This window comes from Cinclus cinclus, chromosome 16 (assembly GCF_963662255.1).
Source record: "Cinclus cinclus chromosome 16, bCinCin1.1, whole genome shotgun sequence".
Classification (NCBI taxonomy): Eukaryota; Metazoa; Chordata; class Aves; order Passeriformes; family Cinclidae; genus Cinclus; species Cinclus cinclus.
This window is the reverse complement of record NC_085061.1, coordinates 2,337,937-2,352,541: the sequence shown is the minus strand read 5'-3', so window position 1 is coordinate 2,352,541 and position 14,605 is coordinate 2,337,937. Positions and strand designations below refer to the sequence as shown.

The following is a 14,605-nucleotide window of genomic DNA, read 5'->3' as shown; positions in this document are numbered from 1 at the left end:
GAGGAGTCATTAATTCCTCTCCTTGCTTGGTGACAGCCGCTGCCACGCTCGCTTGTGAGGAACGGTGCTGCTCCAGGCACGCAGCAAGGAGAAGGTGGGAAGGTTAAATGAGAAGGTGGCTGTGTGTGCACGCCAGGGACAGAGCAGGACTCAGAAAACCCCGTGGCTTGTGCTGCCCATCAAACACAGATTCAGCTCATCATGCTCTGTGCTTCTGAAGATGGCTGGAGCCCAGGTTTTACCCCTCTTGCTGCAGGACTATGCAGTTGTCACCTTGCTACCACTTCAGCTTCATAGAGTGGTTCAGAGTGTCTGCTCTGGTCTGTGATTTTTAATACCTGGAGCCATCCCAGCACCTGCCCACACCCTGGCAGCTCAGGACCACCCCCCGCAGTTTGGTGACTAAAACAAAGACATGCAGCTTTTGGTACCTCACAGGGGCGAGTCTTTAATGGAACACAGAGACCCTGGTGTTGCAGACAGGCACGCCAAGCGATGAACAACAGATGCAGTGGAGTCTGTTTTCAGATTTCCATAACAAGTGTGTGTCAGGAGCTGGCAGTTATGAAGACATGTGGCATATGCTGGGTATGTCTGTGCCGTGCCCTGCCCAGGAAGCTGTTTCTTCTGTGGGAGCTCCTCTGATGAGTTACAGACACCAGGAAAGGATGGAGCTACTGGCTTGGGGATTCAGAGGAAACTCACCTTGACCTTTCCTCCTTGTGTACTGCACTGCAGCAGGCAATCCAAGTGAAGAGTTGCCTACAAAACCACAGCACACGAAGCTGCTCTCAGGAAAAGTGGAATGGCATAAAGGTGGCTACCATCCACTAGGTCAGGCCAGCAATTCCCAGCTGGATATTTCCTTTCTGTGCCCTGCCCAGTTGCCTCAGTCCTGCAACAGTTTGTGTTTTACAGTCGAGCTCTCTGAGCAAAGGTGAACAAAGAGAGTCCCAGCTGCCGTGCGAGCACGCAGCTCACACAGGTCATAGTCGTGGGCCCACTCCACATTGCCCCAGCGTCGAATCTGGAGAGGAGGAACATGGATTACATTCAAATCACCTTAGCAACTCTCAGCTTCCCTTCTCATGTTTGTGAAGCACAGGTAACCCCTCCCAGGAACTGAGATGATCCTCGACTGCTGAGGCAGGGATATCTCCAGATGAGGATGTGCTTCATCTGAACTGGGGTCTGATGCAAAGCCTCTTAACAGGAGGATGAAAAGATTTTCAACTTCAGCCACTTTTGGGACAAGGAGAGCTTCACACCAACCTAATTTCCAGCAAGCTTGATATCTTAGTGTCTATCAAAGCCTCCAGGCTGGATAACCCTCAGCAGGAGAAGCCAGCCACAACTTTGCACTTCAGATTAGAGAGGGAGAAAAGCAGCCATCTGGGCTCTGTGAAAAGAAACTGGCAGCCCTGGGAGCACTCTGGGCTGGTGTGCCCGTGGTGTTGCTCTGCAGCAGCACACTCCAAACACTCTCAGACAGGGAGACTGGTGGAGTGGAACGTCTCCTGCTATAGCAGGCACTTCCCTTGCCAGTTATTTGTGGTGGGGGATGCATTTGTCATGCTGAGATTATTGCTATTTGAATTATAGGGCTGTTTTGTAACATAATTTACCTGGTATTCTTCCTCCAGGCGAGACAGGAGCACAGCTTTCTCTACTGTAATGTGCCTGTCAATCAGGCTCATGGACAGAATCAGCGATTTCAGCTGGGTGATTACAAATTCTATACCTGGAAGGGAATAACCCAAACCAAAAAAGATTCATGGCTGTTTTCTGCAGCATTACAGCAGCGTCTTCACATGCTCTGAAGGGATAGGTAGGCTGTGGTACCCCCTCAGGGAGGGACAGTGATCCTCCCACCTGCACCTGGGCACTCAGATCTGTGGTCAACAGCAGACACAGAGCATTGTACTGGCCCTGCCACCACAGTGATAAAAGCAATGCCCTGGACACCACCTCCTTTTATTCTGCCACAACCCTTCCCTGTGCAAAGGAAAAAATATCCATCCAGGCTTGAGAATTCTGTGTCTTTTGTGCGTTTCACTGCCTGCTGCTCATTCAGGTCTGTAGCAAAGCAAACCTCCCTTCATTTCTTTATCTTTTGGTGTCATTCAGATGGTTCAGGCAAGATTAAGTGGGATATAAGGATGAAAAAGTGAGGACAGTGCACAGTGTGGGCACTTTGGAGTACCAAGCCTGATTTCTTTTCCTGGTAACAACAAAGCTAGGGATTAAATCATTAGAAGGTTTGGCATTAAAGAAGTTATTTGTGTTAAGGTGGAACAAGCAGCTCATGGGACAGCACAGTCAGATCCTGAACACCAGTGGCACTGAAGTGATCCCTGCCTGTGACAAAAGCAGGTCAGGGCCTGGCCTGCAGATTTAAAACATAAACCTTCACACTTGGAGCAGGAGAAGAAAACATTACAGTCACTCCCCTGCCCCGTGGAGAGGAACCACCTCCTCACTGGCCCAGCCTGAGCACAGAGCTCCCAACCCAGCCTCGCTCACCTTGCAGGGCCCACATGTTGTAGGATGCCAGATGGCTGATAAAGGTCTCCTTGGTGCTAGCTGGAATGTTTGGCCCCAGGATGCTGGTCGAGGAGCCAATTGTCACATTGTACCTGGAATGATCACCCAAACCCTTAGCAAAAGCGAGGGGAAAGGCCCAGGGCTCACAGAGCCCGTGGCCCTGACAGTCACAAGCACCAGAGGCTCAGCAGAGCAGGGCCTTAAGCAGCCAGGAACCCTTTGAGCTCTCACCTTTTCTCAGCCCAGGTGACCACGGGATCCCATTCGTTCTTCTGTAGTTCTGCCAAGGCTGGAGGTTCCTCCACACGATAGCTGGGGCATCATGGAACAAAAACACACTGGATGGTCATTCCCAGGCTGGGACACACCTCTGGGAAGGATAGTAACCCCACCAGACCCATAGCAAGCTGTCTATGCAGGCAGCAGTGACAGGGAACAATCCCCCAGCTCTTCCCCAAATTCAGTGCTTTTTGCTATTCCAGGAAGTACAATTCCATCTCACTACAAAACAGAGCAGTGAACCAGTCAACTGAAAACTGCAGGTAGCCCCAAACCAAAGACTGAAGTGAGGTTTAGCAGTTCAGGGAGGGTACAAACCCCACTGCAGCTCTGTGTGGGGCCACTCCTGCTTCTCCTTGCCCAGTGGCTCAGCTCAGCATTCCCTGCACCTCCAGTCTGACCAAAGCCACAAGGGCAGGTGGGGGAAACCTGTTCCTGTCTGTGCAGGAACTGTGCAGCTGCCAGTGGACATTGGGACAAAAGCCTGAGTATGAACAAGATCCTACAAGTATGAACTTGATCCTACAACTCACAGGCACTTTAAGGAATGAAGGGTATTTTGGGACTGGTACAAGTAGTCTGAACTATCTGTACTGGTAGAGAAATACCAGGGTCTGGCTGACAGATCCCCACTGGTCTTTCAAAGATCTTTTCTTTTCTCCAAGATCTTCATTTCCTACAGCTCTCACCCTTGCCCAGAATGGAGGTGTCCAAAACAGAGTTCAACAAAAGACCAAATCCAATGCTCCTTCTTTGGATGCACAGACTCCAACTAGGTCTGCACACGCAGGACTGATCTAAACTAATTCAAACCCTTGGGCAAAAACCAGCACAGATCAGAGCCATACCATGACTGGGTGAGAGCAGATGTCTTCCTTCACTTTACCCAACTCTCTTTCCAAAACCCAGCTGGGCCCCCATCTCATACCAGACTGTGTCTGTCTCCAGGAACTTCACCGCTGCCCGGATCAGCTGCGTTTTGTTTCTCTGCGTGGGATTGTCCAGCGCTGTGTTGCACAGAGTGGTCTAAGGATAAAGGCAGTTGAAACTGCTGTTATTCCAGGCTTGAAAAAACAGCATCTTCCATGCTACAATGCCAAGAAGAAGCAGAGGGATTTGTGGCAGATGAACCACTGAGGGGTGCAGGGCCACAAAATGGCTCATGTAATAGGTATCCTCTCATATCTTTCAGAATCCATTAAGCAGCAGGGAAAAAGGGCCACAGACTGCTCCAGAGCTCACTGTTTCCTCCTGCCCATCACTGTTCCCAATAACAGCCCTTTCTCAAGTTCCCCCAGTGAGACAGATTCCCTCTAGACAGGTACCCAGCCAGCCCAGAGAAAGACCTAACTTTCTGCTCATTAGGAGCAAGACAACCTGCTGCCTTCACATTCTGCATCTGCAGGTCTCAGCATTCCACCCTGCCGTGCTCACCAGGTGCATCGTGTAGAACTTGATGGTGTCTTTCTGGGAATCCCACTCCGTTGCCACTGCAATGGCCAAGGCCTCACTGGGGACAGTGAAGAGCTTGGCCTGGGGCGTTTTCAGTTTTCGGTGGTCCAGGTTTATTTCAAAGCCTCCTGGGGAACGAGAGTAGAAATCCTGGGGAATCAAAGAGGAGCAGGCACTAAGGAACAACAGACAACCCCACAGTGGGAGCAGATTCAGAGCCAGAGCTGATGGGAGCAAGGGACCAGGAATATTCAGGTTTCCCACCATCACTTGGTTTTGGAAGCTGCTTCCCAACCTGCAGCTTTGCTGAGGATGAGGAGGGGGTACAGCAGCTGTGACAGACATGCCACTGACACAGCCGGGGCTGCAGGTGCCACGCTGACATGGTATGGGGTGGTGACACCTCTCCCAGGGATCATCCCATCCCATCCCAGGAGCTGCACTCACCTTCCCCTTGCGAGATGCTCACGTTCTGGTAGAACCTCTTCCTCTCTAGGGACAGAAACAGAGGGAAAAGAGAACATTTAGAGGGCAAACAGAGAATGTTCAGCTCCTTCCCCTGCTTCCCCTCACAGCTCAGAACAGACAGAGCTTTGGTGCTGTCAAGGTGGCCTGGCCACAGAAATCCAGCTCTTCATGCACAGTTTCCAAGCTGTGAGCTCCACTCATCAGAGAACTGGAGACAACCACAATGCTGCTGTGCACAGCCAGGAAGCAAACAGGACCAGCTACATCCCTGCCAGGCTGGGGGCTCAGCTGCCTCAGAGTGTGGCAGGGCTGGTTTATCAAGCAGACCTGTCCCACTACAACTCAGGAGTTTTGCTTCAGGGTCAACCTTTCCAGATTCTATAACCACAGTCACACTGGGCAAATCAGTCCCTGAAGGACACTCCTCCCTGCAGCCCAAACATCCCAGTCCAGCTTAGGAATATACCTGCTCCACCAACAAGGTGAGTCTGAGGAAACTTCAGGTCTCAGTTTACATCCTTTGCTACCAGTACTCCTAACACGTGAGAACAGGATTACACACATTCCAAAGGCTCACACTCCTCCCACAAAGCAGGAAGAATCCATGAACCATTCCCTTGACAAGAGCAACCCGGTTATAAATCTCAAACCCATAAATCTGTCTTGTGAAGGTCACAGCAAGCAGGTCAGGCTGCAGGTCTGCTATTCCAAGCTAAAAAAAATACATTCCTGCTGGGGAAACAGAAGGATTTGCTCAGGCTTGGCAACCTGCGAGCTTTAGGGCCTCAGAAAGTGCCTCAAGCTTTTTCTAAAAAACAGATTAGTGTGTGTACCCCAGATGAACTCCGAGGCTCATTAGTGGCTCCCAAAACTTTGCCATGAGTCAGTGCAACTTTGCAGCCTCACCTCAGACAAAAATATTAATTTTGCTGTTCCCAAACCCACATGATTCCAGCAAAGCATTTGGATGAGATACGTGGACCAAAACATATCCGTACCGCTTCGCCTGAGTCCCTTTCCCTCACAATCCCTAAAATCCAACAAAACACAAAAATAAGAGTAACAAACTGGTTCGGTAAGGGCTTAGCCGCGCTGCCAGTGAACCTTGCCCGCAGCAAACACACATTAACGAGAGAGAAAGGGCGCAGGGGGGAAGCCCCAGCACCAGGGCTCTCAGCGGCCGTAAGGAGCGCGGTCCCCGCGAGGCCGTGCCGGTCCCAGTCCTGCCCTGGGTGACCTTGGAATAAGGGTCCCCAGGGAAGGACCCCCCCTCCCCAAAACGGGGCTAGAGCCGCCCCGGTACTCCCTCACCTGTCGGCGGGGCATACGCCCGGCGCCCACATGGCCCCACAGGGCCGCTCCCAGCAGCTGCAAGAGGCGGTCGGGGGAGCCGAGCGGGCGGGGAGTAGGTCCACCATAGGCGGCGACAGCCGCGCCACATCGCGACAGACGACATAGCAACCTCGTCCCGACTGCGCTCAGCGCCGCTCTCTGGGCGCCGCCATCTTGCCGGTAGCCGTGAGCCAATCCGCGCTGCGTGGCTAGAAACCCTACATTTCCCAGCAGCGCCAGGGGGCAGCACAACCAATCAACGCCCGTTACCGCTCCAGCAACCAATCAGAGCTAGGGATCGCCCCTCCGCCACGCGCGCGAGGGCCAATGGGAGCGCGCGGAGGCGCTGCCGGGAGGCCCCGACCCAGCGGCGGCCGCGGCGTGAGGGAGCGGAGCGGAGCGGGCGGCGTTCCCCGGCCGCGCCCCGGCCCCGGCCACGCTGGCGCCCGGGGACCCCCCCGAGATGCCGGTTCGGAGCGAAAGGCGCCGCGCTGGAGGGGCGGGGAGCTCGTCGTCTTCCCCTTCCACTGGTGCGGCCGCCAGCAGCCTGGTGCCGCCGCCTCCCATCAACACGGCGCAGCCCGGAGTGGCGACTTCGCTGCTCTACAGCGGGGCTAAGTTCCGCGGGCAGCAGCGCAGTAAAGGCAACGCCTACGAGGTGGAGGTCGTCATGCAGGTGAGGAGGACGGCGGGGCGAGCCGAGCCCTGGCGGGGTGGGAACGTCCACCGCGGCCTGAGGCGAGCGGGGGACCCGCTCGCCTCAGGCCGCGGTGGCCGTTCCCGCCCTGCCGGCCCCTTGCGACAGCACCCACAGCACCTTATCCCTCGATATCAGGACGAGTTTCTTCACAGAGAAGGTTATTGGCTGCCTAGGGAGGTGGTGGAGTCACCATCCCTGGAGGCGTTTTAAAGAAAGACTGGACGTGGCACTCAGTGCTCTGATCTGGTTGACAAGGTAGTGAATCAGTCGTAGGATGATCTCATAGGTTCTTTTCCAACCTTAGTGATTCTGTGATGATTCCAAGCCGGTGGGGTATTTTTATGTTCAGTTCTCCATGTTCCTGGTGGGATTTGTTGTGCTGGGGACATCCCATGGCTGCTCAGTTCCACTGCACGCTGCTACCTCGCAGGGGCTAGCTGTGGTTCTGTGCTTAAAAACGCTGCTTTTGTGCCAAAAACGTGGCTGTTTTGCATGTGTCAGCTGAGGAGAGGGGCCTGCCTGCTCTCCCTGTGCTGAACACAGGGAAACGTTGCCATCCTTTGATCACAGGTGGAGATCCATCTTCTCACAGGAGAGGTTTGCGCTTCCGTGAATAACTCATTGCATGTTTTGGAAGCAGATCTGGAGATGTCAGGGAAAATCTTGGAATATCTCTGCTTTTAAAGGAGCAGGCAAATCCCTGCCTACTTTCTGCACAGCACAGATAGATGCAGTCTGATAACTCAACGTACAGGTGGCATAAAAGCTTTAGATTTCAGAGAAAGGCCTCCTGCAAAATGCTGGGGGTGTGGGTGATTCTTCCAGGGATGCTTTTTCTTGGAGAACACTGTGAATCAGATCCCTTCCGGCTGGAAAGGGGATTTGCTTCCTGCTGGAGTGTTCTGGGCAGAGGGTGTTGCCTTGGGAACAGGCCTGGGATGTAAAGGCTGCCAGAGGTGAGCTGGGCACCTGCAAATGATCTTTCCAGGTGGTTCCCATGGAAAACAGCTGGCAGTGTGAATATTGGGCAGTGAGCTGGACAGTGTTTATCAGCTGGAGCTTATCCTGAAATTATCCTCTGAAGGGTTAGAAACTTCTTTGAATCAAGCATGCATCTTCATGCCTATTTTTATGGTTGGACTTTGCACTCTTTTCCAGCATGTGGATATGGAAAACTCCTATCTCTGTGGATACTTGAAGATTAAAGGCCTTACAGAGGTGAGTGTTAACTGCAAAACAACACAAAAAGGGGCTGTGTTAAGGTGGGGTTTTTTTTTTCCTGGTTGGGTGGGAGAAGCTGCTGCCAGAAATAGGAAGTGGAGATACTGAACATGTTGTAGATTTGGCCACCCGGGGGATGGTGCTGGTTGTAAATGTCATCCAGCTGGGAGCTTCATGGAATCATTTAAAGTTGGAAAATCCCTCTAGAATTGTTGAATCCAACCCCTGACGCAGGACATAGCCAGGTCCACCACTTCCCTGGGCAATCTAAACCTCCTTGGTACAATTTGAGGAGATTTCTACTTGTCCTGTCCCTTGTTCCCTGGGGGCAGAGCCCTGTACCCTCCTGTCAGGAAGTTGGGAGAGTGAGGGTCATTTTTCCTAGGCTGAGCCACTCCAGCCCCCTCAGCTGCTCCTTACTAGACTTGTGTTCCAAACCCTTCCCCCCAGCCCAGCTCTGACTTGTCTCCTGGTTTCATAAAGTGAGAAGAAAGGCAGAGAAAGGCTGGAATAAGAGCATGGAGGCTGTGGGATCCTTGGAGAGTCGTGGGGCAGGACAAGGGATGGGAGCAACAGCCTCATATTGCCTGGGGCTCTCCCTAGGAGATGCTTTCTACTGAGTGCATGGAGCTTGGTCTGCTCTTGGGTTTGTGTCTGTAGGTGACATTTGTGACCTTAGCTTTGTGTCCCCTCTGCCAGGAGTATCCAACCCTCACCACGTTCTTCGAAGGAGAGATAATCAGTAAGAAACACCCGTTCCTAACACGCAAGTGGGACGCTGACGAGGACGTGGATCGTAAACACTGGGTGAATAAATCTATAAATCTGGGGCAGAGGGTGGGTCTGGGCTGCTGCTTTGGAGGAGAGGTGCAGTGTGTGCCCTTGCAAGAGCTGGCAGAAAGGCCTGGAGACCTCCTTTCTGGCTGTCTCCCTCCTCCCACTGGGGTCTTTGCAAACAGAGGTCTCTCCAGCAAGCTGTGGTCTGTGATGAGGGAGGGGATGTCTTGTTTTCCACTTGTTGGCCATGGGGTTGGAAGGGAGCAGAAGAAATCCGTATCTCTTGACCCCCTAAGAGAGCACACTCCTTATTTTTGGAGTCTCATTGCAAAATGGAATGGAGAAGGGGAGAGGGACTCTTACTGGCACAGTTAGGGCAACTGGAACCTGTGTCTCTGCTCAGGGCAGGGTGCACCTGCTGTTTTGAGGCCACAGCAGCCACCTGATCATGTCCCCACCTTTACCTTGGCTTTTGTTTGCCAAGCTTTGATGTTTGTTATATTTCTTTGTCTGGAAGTGCAGGAACTTCTCCAGCCAGGCTGGATATGGCTGTGGGTATCATAGATTTTGCTCCTAAATAGCAGCTGGGACTAGAACTTCTATTCCTATAAGCATCGTTTTTGTTTTTTTTTCCCTTTTTTTTTGTTTCAGGGAAAGTTCCAGGCTTTTTACCAGTATGCAAAAACATTTAACTCTGATGACTTTGATTATGAAGATCTAAAAAATGGGGACTATGTCTTCATGAGGTGGAAGGTAAATCCTGCCTGTCTCCTTCGTGATGAGCTGCTTGCAAGGCACTGGCAGAGACTTGAGGTGTCTCAGAGGTTTTCCAGCTATGATGGTTTAATGAAAGATCTCTCCCTGCCAACCCCAAAACCATTGTACTTGCAAGTTCCAGTGTGACTCGTGTCTAGCTAGCTAATTGTGTCCTTAAGGGCTGCACTCGTGGCAAAAAAAAACAACAGGAAAATCTTGCTTGGTGGCCCTCTCCAGAAGATGAGAGAATTGATGTCTCCAGTCCCTGTGTGGGGCCTGTGTTTGATGCAGACTGGCCAGTCTGCAGCTCTGTTCTTCAGCTGGGATCATCACAGCATCACCATAGGCTGGTTTGGGCTGGAAGGGGACCTTAAAGCTCATCTTTTTCCAGTCTCCTGCCAAGGGCAGGGACACCTTCCACTATACCAGGTGGCTCCAAGCTCTGTCCAGCCTGGCCTTGGACACTTCCAGGGATCCAGGGGCAGCCACAGCTTCTCTGGGCACCTTGTGCCAGGGCCTCACCACCCTCACAGGGAAAAATTTCTTCCCAATATCTCATCTAACCCTGCCCTCGGGCAGTGGGTAGCCGTTCCCCCCTCTTCCTGTCACTCCATGTCCTTATGCAAAGTTCCCTTCCAGTTTGTCATAAGCTCCCGTAAGTGTTGAAACGCTGCAGTAACAACTCCCTGGAGCCTTTTCTTCCTTCTCAGGCTCTGACTCCCAGTTTTGCAATGGGCTTCTGGTTTGCAGGGGACAGGTGTTGAGCTGAAACTGATCTCCTGCACTCTTAAAACTCATTCTGTTCTCAGTTATCTGCTTCCCTGTGAGATCCCTGCAGTGGCAGGTGGTGAAGGGACACTCTGATCTCTGCTCTGGGCTGCTGAGAATGCAGGGATTGCTCAACCAGTTAATTAGAATGTCTTCATGTTAGTGGGTGCCAATATTTGGTTTGGGAGGGCAGATTGGGGTAGGGTGGGGCTGTATTTGGCCAACATTTTAAAATGCAGTCTGTGTTTTGCGTGCAGGAGCAGTTCCTAGTCCCAGATCACACCATCAAGGACATCAGTGGTGCTTCCTTTGCTGGTTTCTATTACATCTGCTTCCAGAAGTCAGCAGCATCTATAGAGGGCTATTACTACCATAGGAGTTCAGAATGGTAAGGAAGCCTCCTGAAAGCTTGTGACTCGTCACCTGCTTGTCCACAACCTTGGGAGTATCCAGGCAGGAGATTCAGGCTGGTGGTTGGACCTTGGGGCAGAAGTGAGAGGTGTGGGCTGTGACTGGCCTGAGCAGGCTGGTGTAGTCCATTTGTGTGGTATAAAGTGCTGCCCTTATGGAAAAGGGGGGGGAAATTTGGGCTGGCAGGGTGGAGAAGGAAAGATGATACAATGTTTGGGGAAGTGCTGTGAGGGAGCTCAGTTCTCCCTCCTAAGGAACAGCTTGGCTCTTGCTCCCTTCAGGCAGAAATCTTGTCAGGCCAGTATTTTGTATTTCTGAGATCCTTGGGGTGCTGGTGTTAAGACAAGAGAACAGTCAAAGCTAATTGGTGGGGTTTTTGTTGGAGACAAGGAGCTGTGGAGAGCTATTTTCCCTTGCATCATTGTCATGACCAGCAGGTGGATGGCTGGAAGCTCTCAGGGGGAGGGAAGGAACCAGGAGGCTTTCAGACACATTCCCTCAAGCTGAGCTTTGAAAGACTGGAGTGTAATTTGCACTTGTAGCAAACACTGTTTGAACTTGAAAGTTGTTGAACTTCAAAAGGAGTCTGAAAAACCACCATAGTCAGACCACCTGGAATGCTGCCTCACTGTATGTGGCTCAGAGGGACCAGAGTGGGAATTACAGGATCATTAAGGTTGGCAAAAACCTCCAATATCATCAAGTCCAACCTTTGACCAAATACCACCATTCCCACTAAACCCTAAATGTAACGTGTTTGATTTCTTAGAACTTCCAGGGATGGTAACTCCACCACTTCCCTGGGCAGGCCATTTCAGGTCTAAACCACTCTCTCAGTGAGGAATTTTTTCCTCATATCCAAGCTGAACCTCTCCTGGCACAAATTGAGGCCGTTTCCCTTTGTCTTGTCATTAGTTGTGTGGGAAAATAGCTTGACCCCCACCTGGCTGCACCCCTCTGTCAGGGAGTTGTAGAGTGATGAGGAATGGTGCTGAGCCCTGTCAGAATTTTGGCACTGTGGCGAGTGGGTGTTGAATGCCTGAACACTCCGGGACTGTAAAGGGGGAGAAAAGAGCAGCCAGCACAGTGTCTGCTGTGTGGCTGCCAAGCATGAGCTCCATGTAATCCTCTCCTCCCTCTCTCCCTTCTCTGCCAGGTATCAGTCGTTGAATTTAACGCACGTTCCCGAGCACAGTGCTCCTATCTACGAGTTCCGATGACAGCTGTCCAGATCTGATACCGCCCAGAAGCAAACGGGGCAGGAGAGCATGGCCTGCCAGGAGAACTGTGTCCCTGTGGGAGCACGGGAATGCACGCTTCTCTCCTGCCCCTTGGACTCGAGAGAGAGAGAAAGAGAGAGCCTGGATGTTAACTCGCCCAGCCCGAGGAGTTGCTGGAGCTTGATTCTCCCTCCTGTCGAGTGGCCATTTGATCTTTACTCTGGTTTTAAGCTACTTTAATGCACTTTCTTGTTGCACAGCTCGTTTCTCTTGTCACTGAAGTTCCTCCCGGCTCTCCTCTGGAAGCTGTTTCTCAGTAGCTGGAATCAGTGCTCTGGCCTCTGAGTAATAAGGAAATGTAAGCTCAAAGCTTATCTTTTCCTTGTTATATCCTGATGATTGAAATCACCAGGATTTAGGTTTCTTGCCCAGATTTCCAGCTCTGATGCTCCCAGAGCCAGGTCCTGGGTGTGAGGCTCAGCTGTGGAGTCTGTTGGGGGAGTGTTGGCTGAGGTAAGGCTGGAGTGAGGCTTTGCTGGCTAACAAGGTTAGCTGGAGCTGCAGATCTTTCAGGAACGCTGGCCCTTTAGAGCTGGGAGCTGTTCCAGTGTCTGGATAGGCCACTGGGAATTAATTTGATGTATGGACTTCCAGGCTCTCAGTAAAGTGGTTCTGAACTCTGCTTGTAGGTGTATATTTGCTCTTTACTTAAGTTAAGGGTAAAAAAAAAAAAGAAAAAGTCCTAAAAAAATAAGTCTTTTATTAAAAAAAAATCTATTTTTATGGTTCCTTTTCCAAAGGACCCTATGGCAAATGCACAAGTACTCGATTCCATGTTACCATTTTCGCATTGAAAACCAGGAATGTCTGTGTTTTTATATCCATGTCTGTATCCAGCTAAGCTTTGGTAACGTAACCGGAGTGCAGGCGCTGAGCAGCGTCACCCTGGGGCCTCTCAGTGTTTGTACTCCCCCTTCATGCTTCACCACCACTGCTTGACACCTTTTTACAAGGAAAACCAAGAAAAATGTTAAAAAAAAACCCCTTCCTAGTAGCTCCCTCTGACTCTGAATGTTCCAAGTGACATAACTTAAGGCTTCTGTGCCAAAGTGTGTGTGTGTGTGTGTATGCGTGTGGGTTGGATTTTTAAGAGACACTTTAAAACTTGGCCTCAGTTGTATTTTTACCTTGTCAGCCCCACCTGTGGGGCTTTGTGAGAGTTTAGTTTGCCTTTTTTTTTCTGTTTTAAAGCCCAGCTTCCTCCAAGCAGATGTGTGGCATGGCTGGTGCTGAGGATGGATTTTCCACCCGGGAGAGAGGATTGAAGTCTTCATGTGCTGGTGCGAGGTGCTTTGGGTTTTGCTTCTTTTTAACTAACTTCCTTTTTGGCAGCACTTATCGCTTGTTTGAGCCTTAACGAGGAAGGATTTGGGGCTTGGAGAGCCCCTTTCCTCTCTTCCAAGTTGGGATTTTGAGTGCTTGGAGAAGCAGCCGGGGCAGTCTGGGGAGATGATGCGGAATTCGCCGGTCTCATGCGTGCTGTTCTCCGTGGATCAGTCCTGCTCCCTGGCACACATGGAGAGAGATGCCTGAGGGAGAAGGGAGAGACTTGGCCCTTCCCAGGGAGTGTGTGCCGGTGCTTTGGCTGTTGCTGGAGGATGTGCAGGGACAGTGCTGAGGTGATTTGGGGCTGTGAGCAGAGCAGTTGGGAAGGGTGTTCCTGTTTTATTTTGCTCCTTTCAGAGAAACTCAGCCCCTTTTGAGGAGAGGTGTTTCCTCACAGATGGTGCTGGCAGATGTCCTGGTTTTAGAGGTGAAAACTGGTGGTGCTGCTCCACTGTGACCAAGTGTGGGGGGGTGAAACCTCCTTCTCAGGTGCTGTCTGAGTGCAGGGACCCAGCTCCAACTGCTCTTCCCAGCCCTCTGGAGCTGTGTGTGCAATGCTGGTGGTGGCACCGGTATCCCTGTGCTCCCCAGGGCTGTCAGGGCCAGTGGGACACTTGGATTTCTGATATGGTTTAGTTGAATTAATCCTGTTCATTGGCAGAAGCTGAATTAGGATGGTCCTGGGGGTGTTTAATATGTGTAAGTATCCCTAAACCAATGAAGTTGGGTTTTGTTGGGCTTTTTTTTAGGCTTGATATGTTGTGAGAAGGATGTGGAAAGAACATCCTGCTCTGTGCCTGCCTTCTTCCTACCATCCTGAAGGGAATTTCAGCTTAGATCCAGAACTGTCTGGATGTGATGTGTGGCAGGTGCAGAGCAGGTTGTGGAGCTGAAGGTTTTGCAGGGGCTGTTGGTATGTGGATTTTCCTTCCTCAAAGGCCTTTGCTTTGGTTTTTCCTTTTCTTTGTCCTGTTTGAGTTGAGGGAAGATGTACGTCGTGGTGTGGTGAGAGAGAACAGCCCAGGGGAGGATTTGTGGGGCAGAGGTGAGAAGAAATGGGGTGTTTGGGCCTAGGAGAAGATGTGGTGTCCCTTGAACCACTCTGGCTGCAGCAGGGTGTCCGTGTGGGGGCCGAGGAAGAGTTATGTGGAGCGATCAACATCCAAATTAAACATGAACTCTATTTGAAGGGATCTGTGTCCGCGTGTGTTTGTCCACCACAACACTTCCTGAGTCCAGGGGATTGCTGTGCTTCATCTCCTTCCGTGAGGGCTTCTCCAGGAATCCTAGC

The 14,605-nt window shown here is 51.5% G+C and overlaps 2 protein-coding genes across 2 annotated transcripts; one reads left to right on the top strand and one right to left on the bottom strand.

Moving 5' to 3' along the window:
- Window positions 1–432: 432 nt before the first annotated feature.
- ATPAF2 (ATP synthase mitochondrial F1 complex assembly factor 2) lies at window positions 433–6,199 on the bottom strand. Its single transcript, XM_062503397.1, has 8 exons — window positions 6,055–6,199; window positions 4,723–4,767; window positions 4,258–4,403; window positions 3,752–3,849; window positions 2,776–2,856; window positions 2,524–2,636; window positions 1,626–1,741; window positions 433–1,027 (listed from the first exon to the last, which is right to left on the bottom strand). Exons 1-8 carry the CDS (start codon window positions 6,197–6,199, stop codon window positions 890–892), a joined length of 882 nt encoding a protein of 293 aa, XP_062359381.1. The 3' UTR covers window positions 433–889.
- Window positions 6,200–6,402: 203 nt separating this feature from the next.
- GID4 (GID complex subunit 4 homolog) lies at window positions 6,403–12,667 on the top strand. The gene is given in 7 exon segments (XM_062503742.1): window positions 6,403–6,467; window positions 6,469–6,751; window positions 7,934–7,993; window positions 8,696–8,803; window positions 9,425–9,526; window positions 10,555–10,685; window positions 11,865–12,667. Coding segments are annotated over 7 exon segments (813 nt in total). The 3' UTR covers window positions 11,929–12,667.
- Window positions 12,668–14,605: the final 1,938 nt, after the last annotated feature.

What these genes read in the sequence shown, in the direction of transcription:
- ATPAF2 (XM_062503397.1), bottom strand. Translation starts at nt 6,199, where the DNA reads ATGTCGTCTGTCGCGATGTGGCGCGGCTGTCGCCGCCTATGGTGGACC. An exon ending in GTCACCTGGGCTGAGAAAAG is followed by an intron (nt 2,637 to 2,775) that starts GTGAGAGCTCAA and finishes TGATCATTCCAG; the next exon opens with GTACAATGTGACAATTGGCT. An exon ending in GCCTGGAGGAAGAATACCAG is followed by an intron (nt 1,028 to 1,625) that starts GTAAATTATGTT and finishes CCTCCTCTCCAG; the next exon opens with ATTCGACGCTGGGGCAATGT.